This window comes from Jatropha curcas, chromosome 9 (genome assembly GCF_041381405.1).
Source record: "Jatropha curcas cultivar XTBG-Jc1 chromosome 9, XTBG_Jcur_1.0, whole genome shotgun sequence".
Taxonomy (NCBI): Eukaryota; Viridiplantae; Streptophyta; class Magnoliopsida; order Malpighiales; family Euphorbiaceae; genus Jatropha; species Jatropha curcas.
The window spans coordinates 3119477-3129754 of record NC_143159.1 but is presented as its reverse complement, the minus strand read 5'-3'; the positions used below and the strand labels follow the sequence as shown (position 1 = coordinate 3129754).

Here is a 10278-nt window from a genome sequence, read left to right as displayed (position 1 = left end):
TGAAGGATAAGGTAATTCTATTTTTTATAATTTTTCGTTGTTTGGGACATTCAGAAAGATAAGACAACGGAAAATATTTTTCTGGTCGAAGGAAAATTACATCCTTTTTTAAAGAAAAAACATCTCGTTTTTGAGAAATTAAAATATTTTTTAGACATCGACAAACTTTATAAATTTATATTTTTTTAATTTATTAATCATTATAGTCACTGCACTAATCACAATTTATAAAATTTATATTTTTTTGTATTATTTTCATATTTAAGAATAAAATTTTTAAATTATAAAATTTCTATCATTGTTAATATTTTTTATGGCTTATGAGATAAATACTTTTCAATATTTTTAACTAATTTTCAATATTACAATCAAGCAACAGAAAATAAATCATTTGAAAAATATTTTTTTATTTTCAATATTAAAAAAATATTTTCCATGAAAATATTTTCAACAAATTATTTTACATATTGAAATATTTCTTCTATTTTTCCTTTATACTCTTAATTGGAATAATAAAGTCAAATTACAAATAGGTAAACACCAAAATGTAGTTGAGCAGCTGTAGATTACAATTTTTACTGGATATATGGAGCTTAATTTTTTGGGGTAAAAATCAAGTATGAGACGGACTAGTATTCAAAAACTGGATGCTATCAGTCAATATTTCAATCCTCACTGTGTTCAAGTATATATCAATTGAAGATAATTTATCATAATTAGGTATTGGTGAGATAGCATTTGACTTTTTTTCAGAAAGAAGACGAGTTATTGTTCTTCACCGAATAACTTCCCTCCATTACTTGGATTTTTATTCCACAAATACACATATATTAATTAATTACTTGGATTCTGTTTCTGTTGGAGGCCAGCTCTTACTGCCCTTTTAACCATTTCTAAACTCATGAAATGCTTCTTGTCATAGAGTTTGCCACTTGCCAGTTTGGTTTATGAGCACTGCCTTGGGCTTTAAATAAACCATGTTGGGTCTCGGCTGGACTTCGTCATGAACAATTGCCCTTTATGCACAGCCTGCCTGAATCTTATCACTTTCCCATAAAATTTACTCATATCACTGGGTAGTCCTTGACACGTTATGGGAAGACCCAAGTCCCTGTTTGTTCATTGTAGGCAAAATCTAATCTGAAGTCGATCCATGATTATCTCTGATAATATCCACGTTCTGATAAAAAATGGAAATGTCAATTTTCAGTTGGGCTTAACTGAAAGTGAATCTTTTTTTTTTTTTTTTTGGTTACAAATGAAGTAATTTCCCTTCTTTGTAGTATTTTTAATACATAACTGAGCATTAAGTAGAATATAATACATATGAATTTGATACAAGGGAAGTGTTTGCCAATGTGAAGCTTAAGGAGAAGATTAAAGGGTAAGGAGAAGATGGAAGGGAGCATCAACTTTGGAAATATGTTTCTTCTTTTTATGCATAAAGGTAAAGCTAACGGGACATAGCAATTGCTTGCTTTATCCCAATTAAGAACTATATACGTAAAGAAAAGTAATTGAATGGAGAATGGCTATATAGCACCTCACTACTTTTTATTTTTGAGCAATATAATAATTAGTGCTAAAAACCAAAAACACTTTGTGCTCACTCAGAATATCTTCTTTCCTTCAGCGCAGCGTCCTTTTAAGTAATGCCACATTTATAATAGCGACACTTGTCAATTCGTAGTGCTCCATTGTGTTGTTTATTAGATATAGGCACCTAGTTTAGTGAAGTGCCCTACAACGTGAATCAGGTGCAAACATGAAACAACAGAGAATTTAAGCTGCATTTGTTTGGAATCAGAATTCCAATCCTTCGTGTTTATATTTGAATCCAAGAAGGATTTTGCAGAGGTGGAGAAGAGCATGTATATATCAATTCAAAACCTTAAAAATAATTAGTGTTCAGGTCTTTTTTTTTTTTTTTTTTAATTATATGTCCTATTACGCTGTCCATTCTCTTTCAATAAGAAATTTTACTCGTAAATAAGTTTTAGATTAAGAAGAAATAAAGCAAAATGCATGCAAAATAAGTTTTTGTAACTTTCTTACTATATGGCATTAATCAACTTTGATTATGCGGAATGAATTTTGTTTGTGAAATTGGAATACTTTTCCAAAGTAACATGACATGGCGAATACTGCATTTGACTTTATCATCCCACATTGAAAGATTATTCTCATGATCATTACTTATATATTCTTTTAATTGTTGCTTTAGCTTTATGTGAAATAAATAAAAAGATATACAAAATTAAGTACTTTTCGAAAAGAAAAAATAAAATAAAATAAATAGTGGGTAATTTTAGTGCTTGCAATTGTAGGCTTGACCTTATGATTGACTAATTAATGGTTAGTCATGCTTGAAAATTGCTACCAAACTTGCAAACAAGACAAATGTGTAGGAAGGAAGGAAGCATTTTATTATTGCAAGGGCTTTAGTATTTATTTTTAATTAATTAATGTAAAATGAATGAAGGCTAGGAATAGATTCCTGTAGATTTTATTTCTAAAGATAATCACATGTATATATATTTTTTCAAAAAAAAAAAAATATATATATATATATATATAATTTTATATGTAGTACACCGACACTTGCAAGAGATAAATTAAAGTAATATAAAGGATGAGACGACTATAATGCTGTGGGGCAGTCGAGGAGTAGAAACCTGCATTGGACACTAATAAGTACATAGCTTTTCAAGAAATGCACATGTATGTAAATGAAGGTAAGGACTATCTCTTGCTATTAAGACACATGTAATTAATTTTAATCTTGCCTGTATAAAAATGAGGTGAATTCCCAACAATTGTAATTTACTTACTTAGACCCACTCCAATACATCGAAAATAAAAATTTAATTTCAGTTGATTATTATATTTCAAATTCAACCGTCCTGATCTAAATGCTTTTATAGAGACTAGAAACACGACATGAAACTAAAAAATTTTTGGAACGCTGCACCTTGTATCTAACAGAAAAGAAGTAATTTAAAGGATAATGGCCTGATATGAGACTTAATGCCCCGAAAAGCACTATAAAACATACATGCACTGTCCATGGAAGCTTAGGAAAAGGTTTTGGCATCATTCCAAAACTATTCTCCTTGTATTTGGGAATTCATAAAAAGACATACAGGAGTCTTTGATCATACTTGTATCTTTTCTAATAACAGGCTCTAGTTGCTTGCCAATTGTAAATTTGTAATGATGCATGGCGCCGTTTTCTGGTATAGCTCAGTGCTAATCACAGGCTCAAACTTAGCTAGTTCCGTGTCTCTAACGCCTTCCGGGGAGATTAACAACATTATTTAATAATTTAACCAGTAACTAATATAATTTCTCAGTCCTGCTTTAAGCTAGGACAGGAAACGATAAGAAACTATTGCTTTAATTCACTTTAGTTGCTTTTTGGCCACTAAAGTCATAAAATGGTGCTTTGAATATCAGCTTTATATGTATTACTGTACAAACATTAATTCCTTCTCAAGCAATTATTGAGATTTTTCATATCTTACAGGATATAGTGCTGAAAGACCTCGTCTTGGCTCTTAACACTGTGTGTCTATCGGTTGCTTTATGAATTGTTTATTGTATGTGCAAGACCAAGACCTAAACACAAATAAACATGGATAGTTCAATACTTCATTTATAAGTGATCTACATATTCTATAAGTATCATCTATTTGCCCCATCCCATCCTGTACTGATCTAAAAGCATCCGCCATGTCTCCAAATTCTCTTCTCTTAATCTTTTTCCTCCAAACATATTTCTTTCATTACTCTCTTTCCCAAAAATGTCCTCTGCCTCCAAGATGTCCTTCAATCTCACCACCAGCTCGTCCTCGTCCTTTCCCTCGCGTCCGCCCCAGGCCACCACTTTACCCTCCCTCAACGCATCTCATGCCCAAACAGCCAAACAACAATCCTGGACCCCTTGCTAATAGGGCCAGAATTTTATTCATCACCCAGGAACTTAAAAGAAACATCACATCAGACCCTAGAAACTACACTGGGACTTGGGTTGGCAATAATTATTGCCTGTTTAGAGGTTACTTTTGCGACACTGTTCCTGATAGGAATATTACAGGACTTGCTGCTATTGATTTCAATGGTGCTAGATTTGGCGGTAACTTAAATTTCTATCGTTTTATTATGAATTTGCCTGACATTGCTATTTTTCATGCAAATACTAACAACTTTAGCGGCCCCATAAATCAAAATTTAAATCAATTGCGTTTTTTCTATGAGCTTGATTTGAGTAACAACAAATTCCTGGGAGGATTCCCGACCAACGTTCTCGCAGTACAGAAATTACAATTTGTGGATATTCGGTTCAACGGTTACCTGGGTCCAGTTCCGGCTCAGGCATTCAATATTGACACTGACGTTCTCTTCATAAACAATAATCAGTTCAACAGAACAATCCCCGCCAACTTCGGCAACACTCCAGCTCTTTATCTCACAGTAGCCAATAACAAGCTGACAGGTCCGATTCCAAGAAGTATAGGCCGAGCCTGGAATACACTAACTGAAGCTCTCTTTTTAGGAAACAGGCTGACGGGTTGTCTTCCTTTCGAAATCGGATACTTGCAGAAGGCTACAGTTTTGGATTTCGGAACCAACTTGTTAACTGGTCCGATCCCACAATCTTTTGGGTGCTTAGCGAAATTGCAAATCCTTAACCTGGCTCATAATATGTTTTATGGACCAATACCGGAGGTTTTGTGCAGGTTACCAAATGCTTTTAATTTTACACTGACTTACAATTATTTTACACAAGTAGGACCACAATGCAGGAGGCTGATAAGAGCCAGGAGACTTAATGTGAATAGAAATTGCATATTTGGGCTTACTGGACAAAGACCTGCAGCAGAATGTGCGCGATTCTTTGCAAGGCCAAGGACATGTGCTCGTGAGAGTAGTTTTTCTTTAATTCCCTGTTCTCTTCCTGCTTCTTCCATGAAAATTGCTTCTCCTCCCACAGAGGACGAAGTTCCTGGACCACAGTCTTATAAAGCTCTAAACAAGCCTCCACATTAATCAATGGTGTGTTTAGCATGGTGAACTTCATGTTGTTCTCAAATAAAGAGATCCTCATAGTATAGTTACTATGTTATGTTACATTATTTCTATATTTTGTATGATGTGCAAGAGAACTGTATGTTCTCTCCATTTTGTTTCATAAATTTTCTGTGTCATTTCAATTACCGTGATCTTGAGTTAAGAGTAAGACATTGATGGGTTTGTTGAGTTAGAAAATAAAGGCTGTTTTGCTCCGAAATATCGCAACTTCAATTTCATGTATTGTGCATACTTGTATTGGAAGGATTGAACCGGCTGGGTGCTATCAAAACACACAATTGCATCTTTTGTTTTCAAAGATAACTCTTCCCGTTTTTTAGCTAGACCTTCTATTTATTAAGCTAGTCTCCCTATTTGGAGAAGATCTGATAGTGTGTAATATTTTCCATTTTGATGTTCATCTCAAGTTCTCACTTAACATTATGGGTTTGATGGTGAAGTAACCCATTTGGAAAACCGTAATGCAGATACCTTGTGTTCAGTTAGGATAGATAAGTTGCTGTAAGAGAAAGCACTTTTAGGATTTAATATTTGAATTAAATTATAGATAAGGTTTTTTTAATCAAACAACAATGAATGAGACAAATGAGAGTATTGATGTCTTTTTACTAGAAAAAGAAAGAAAAGATAACATAGTGACAATGAATATGTAAGTAATTTTATTTTTTATTTTTAAAAATTAACAGCATGGTTTAAAAATATACTAGGTTTAGCCCATCCTCGGTTAACCCGATCTCTTATGGGCTGGGCTGCATTTTAAAGGTAAACTGCAGGGTGCAAACCACCGATTAATCTCGTGTCGGATTGAGGCACTGAGTGACAAGACAGCCTCAATCTCCATTATCATTTAAAACAGGCCTGAGCCCTTTCTTTTTGCACGAATTATTACTACGAATCTACGATGCAACATTTATAACGCGGTGGTCGACGACAGAAAGCCCATTTGTCGTTTGATCCAACGCATTGCTTTAAATAAACGACCAGCATAACGCCTCCTGCGATGTGATTTTTACAGTTTATAAGCCGCCATTCCTCGACATAATCAGTTATCGTTTATCGTTGAAGTACCGTTATTCAAGAACCCCCAAAATAAAAAGTATCCCCAGCGAAATGTTTACTGCTCTTCTGGTCTCAAGGATGATTTTCGCCGCTCTCTTGTCCTCTTTGGGATGTAATTTTCTGTTTGGTCGATAAGACATTGCAAGAAAATTAAGGAAAGAAAATCACAATGAGGAACCTTTTTGGACTTCGTATTGCATCTCCTCCCTACAGCACAAGTGTGTTCTTGAAATTCTAGGTCACCAATGACGGTGAGTCCATCCATTTTAATTTGCTTGTGCTTTTTCAGTTGATGATTGGATCCTGTTTATCCGAATGCCCGATTGTTCATATGTTTAATTTTCTGCTTTAACTAGAAAATGCCTGGTATTATTGATCTACTTGAACTGTCATAGAATGATTTACGAATTCAAATTATAGGGTTGAGCCTGAAGTGTGCTTGGAGGAGTGAGTCAACGGAGCAGAAACTAGGGCTAGAGGTTTTTTTATCAAGTAAAGAAACCAATATATAAAACCAATGCAAAGTGAAAATTATTTTAATGAATTAGTGATAACAAAGCATAAAAAAATAAGTGATAGAAACCAGAACATGATGAAGTTGAGCCCATTATTGCCGTCAGAGGAAATGGAAATTGGAATCCACTCGCAAAAGCAATCTTTTTAGACAACGACCGAAATATTCTGTAGTGGACTAGGGATGAAAACAATTTTTTTTTAAAAAGAACTCTTTATTTATTATCATAGATATTTAATATTTAATATTTAATAGAAATTAACTCCTTTGGCTACATCAACGATGTTCTTCTGATCGCACCAAAAAAAAAAAAAAAAAGAAGAAGAATTAATTTGACGTTAATGCCTGCTCCATTATGGCACGATAGCCTGGATCACATGAAATTTATGTCATAAAACTAGATAGAGAAAAAAAATAATAATAATCAGTCTTAATTTTTGATTGCATTTACTTTTTGAGATTGTTTAAAAAAAGCTAGCGACTCCTCTTTTTGGTCGGAGATAAGGAATGCATTATTCATATGCTAAATAAAGCTTAAAGAATTTATATAGAAAGTAGGCAAAGAACAAGTCTACATGAGATTCTGGTTGTGGCAATCTCTTATATTTCATTCCCCTCTCTAGTTGGTTTCTGCTGGTCTTGGCATTTGCTCCTTTTGGCCATCTCTTAAGCAAGCACAACACTCATACACAAAAAAACTATTAGCAATATGTCTTTTTTAATTTCACCCTTCAGCATAATCCTCATTTCTCTCATTGTCTACACTATAGCAATAAGCACCAATAGAGAAACTCTAGAATTTCCCATTGCTGGTAGCAGAAGCTGCAAAAGTAAAAAAAATCACAAAATACCCATTGCACTTGAATGTCCAAAGTTACCAACCCCATCTCTACCTCTCAAAGCAGAAGTATTAGTATTTGCTGATCAAAGGCTATCTGTTGTATACCCTATCATACAGAAATTTAAGTCCATAATTACCTCGGATCCGTTAGGCATCACTAAAACTTGGGTAGGCTCAGATTTATGCAACTACAAAGGCTTCTATTGTGATAACCCTCCAGACAACAAGTCTGCAGTCGCTGTTGCTTCCATAGACTTCAATGGATTCCAACTTGCTGCGCCCACTCTCGATGGGTTTCTTGATCAACTTCCTGATATTGCCCTCTTTCATGCAAATTCCAATTTCTTTTCTGGTTCCATATCTCCAAATATTGCCAAGCTTCCTTATCTCTACGAGCTTGACATAAGTAACAATTTATTTTCTGGTTTATTTCCTACAGCTGTTCTTAGCATGAATGGTTTAACATTCTTGGACATTCGTTTCAATTTCTTTTCTGGTTCAATACCACCTCAATTATTTACAAAAGAACTCGACGCTCTCTTTCTTAACAACAACAATTTCATGACGAGTTTGCCTGACAATTTAGGAAGCACCCATATAATTTATCTTACCTTAGCCAACAACAAATTCATCGGTCCAATCCCAAGAAACATTTTCAAGGCGTTTTCTTCTTTGAGTGAGGTTCTACTCTTGAATAATCAGTTAACAGGTTGTTTACCTTATGAGATTGGTCTGCTAAAAGAGGCTACAGTATTTGATGCTGGCAACAATCAGTTAACAGGGCCATTGCCATTATCTTTGGCTTGTTTGGAAAATGTGGAGCAGCTGAATTTTGCTGGTAATATGTTGTTTGGTATGGTGCCAGAGTTGGTATGCGAGCTACAAAGTTTGGTTAACTTATCTTTATCTGATAATTATTTTATCACAGTTGGGCCTTTGTGTAGGATTTTAATTGAGAAAGGAGTGGTTGATATTAGAAACAATTGCATTCCTGATCTTCCTTTTCAAAGATCTGTAGAGGAATGTGCAGATTTCTTTGCACACCCCAAATTCTGTCCCAGAATGTGGTCTTATACTTACAGTCCTTGTAAGCGTCCTTTCACTTATGCTTCTATGATTCCTGGAATGGCCCCTTCACCTTGACAGCTTTACCTCCTCATCTTGCTCATTGCTGCTCTGTATTTCAGAATTCTTTAATTAAGATATATTGTATGCATAAGTAATCAATTTTTTTCACTTCAATTCAAGTTATGCAATAGATTTGTCAACAAAAATGCTTGGGAACTAGTTAAATGAGCATAATTGCATCATATGCGAATTAATATATACTGCTTGCTATATTTTCGCTTTATTTTGGACTCTTAGTAGAGTATTCAAATGCCAATTTGTCAATGGTGAATGTGTTTGTTTATACATGTATTTATACATTTGCTACGTGTTCCTATTTTCCAAAGGGGAAAAAGATAATGCAAGCTGCAGAATATAATGGGGAACCAAGATGGTATGCTTCAGTAAAGGAAAAGGAAAGGTGATTTATTCTGTGAATATGGTCCCAATTTTTCTCCATACTAAAAGTGAGATTGAAGCAACTTCTTGTTACTTGTATCTTGAAATGGTGAGATTGTTGTTGAGAGCTTGAAGGTCCCATTTGAGTTAGAGATTACCATCTCCTACTGCAACCATGTGGTCCAGCTCAAAAAGCTGTCCATTAAAGAACAAGTTATGATTAAAAGGTACAATGCATTATGCATAGCCTTGTCAGTGATCACTGTTGTTTTTGATTTTATTATGTTTTTAGTGGTAATGGAGAGCTGCTGATGCTAAGTGGGAGTTTCTGTCTATTGTGATAAGATTTAAGGATTTTTCATTGGGCTGGCCTTGAAAATTGAAATATGCCTTTTCTTTAAAGTTGCCAATATGCTTGTGTTGTTTGATATGCTCATATGAAATTTTTGCAAATTAAGTTACTGATAAATATTATCCAGAATTTCCATGGCCAACTTGCAGCCACGCTTATTGGTCTTAGTTACCAATTTCTGAATTGAAAAAGTTGAAAGCACAAGCAAGTAATCAAACTTGAACGACCAGCCAATTCCACTATTATCTACGAACTCCATCAAATCCATGACCTTCCAATCTAAGCACGAAGCCGGAATCTCATCATTAGAATGCTCTGCCAATTTTCCAATTCTAAGAACCAAAATCTGACCTCTGTATCCTCCCCAACAGATCAGGTAATACCATTACACACTTCAGCCTAAACAATTTGAACCCCTTACGATTCTAGAATATGTTCTGGTGTGCAGAAACAGTTGGATGTCTGGTGGCCAGTGATGATAAAAACAAAAATCCCATAATTAGTTCATGTTGGGAGTCCTGAATTGGGCCGTGTGAGGACATGAGGCCCATGCGAGTCCATCGAGATCAGATCCTGGGATCTGCTGTTATTAATTTGTAATCCAAGCTCAAAATGACGGGATTGGACTATGCTATGCACCCAACATTGGCAACAACTTTAGCTCTGGGCCACTCAATGTTTCTCACTGAAACCTCCTTCCAAGTTAATAAGAGATATATTCAATAACTATGAAATAAATAATAAATTATGTATTATCTGAAAATTTCATTATCAGTTTCACATGCCATGCCTAATTCTGTTGGGTAGAAACCATCCAGTCTTTGGCAGTTGTTTGCAGCGTACATTAATAAAGAATAACCAAATACTCAAAAAAAAAAAAAAAAAAAAAAAAAAAAAAAAGGAATAAACCAAGGA

At 34.5% G+C, this 10278-nt stretch overlaps 2 protein-coding genes and 1 non-coding gene across 3 annotated transcripts; all 3 read left to right on the top strand.

Annotated features, from left to right (window-relative positions):
• The first annotated feature begins 3547 nt into the window (after positions 1-3547).
• Positions 3548-5290, top strand: LOC105630918 (uncharacterized protein At4g06744). Its single transcript, XM_012212909.3, has one exon. The coding sequence runs from the start codon at positions 3733-3735 to the stop codon at positions 5047-5049; it is 1317 nt and encodes a 438-aa protein (XP_012068299.1). The 5' UTR covers positions 3548-3732; the 3' UTR covers positions 5050-5290.
• Positions 5291-5987: 697 nt separating this feature from the next.
• On the top strand, positions 5988-10130 carry LOC105630919 (uncharacterized). The gene is made up of 3 exons (XR_001046710.4): positions 5988-6401; positions 8960-9739; positions 9812-10130. It is a non-coding gene; the product is annotated as an uncharacterized LOC105630919 (transcript).
• LOC110008669 (uncharacterized protein At4g06744) lies at positions 6400-9413 on the top strand. Its single transcript, XM_020678111.3, has one exon. The coding sequence runs from the start codon at positions 7374-7376 to the stop codon at positions 8646-8648; it is 1275 nt and encodes a 424-aa protein (XP_020533770.1). The 5' UTR covers positions 6400-7373; the 3' UTR covers positions 8649-9413.
• Positions 10131-10278: the final 148 nt, after the last annotated feature.

What these genes read in the sequence shown, in the direction of transcription:
- LOC105630918 (XM_012212909.3), top strand. Translation starts at nt 3,733, where the DNA reads ATGTCTCCAAATTCTCTTCTCTTAATCTTTTTCCTCCAAACATATTTC.
- LOC110008669 (XM_020678111.3), top strand. Translation starts at nt 7,374, where the DNA reads ATGTCTTTTTTAATTTCACCCTTCAGCATAATCCTCATTTCTCTCATT.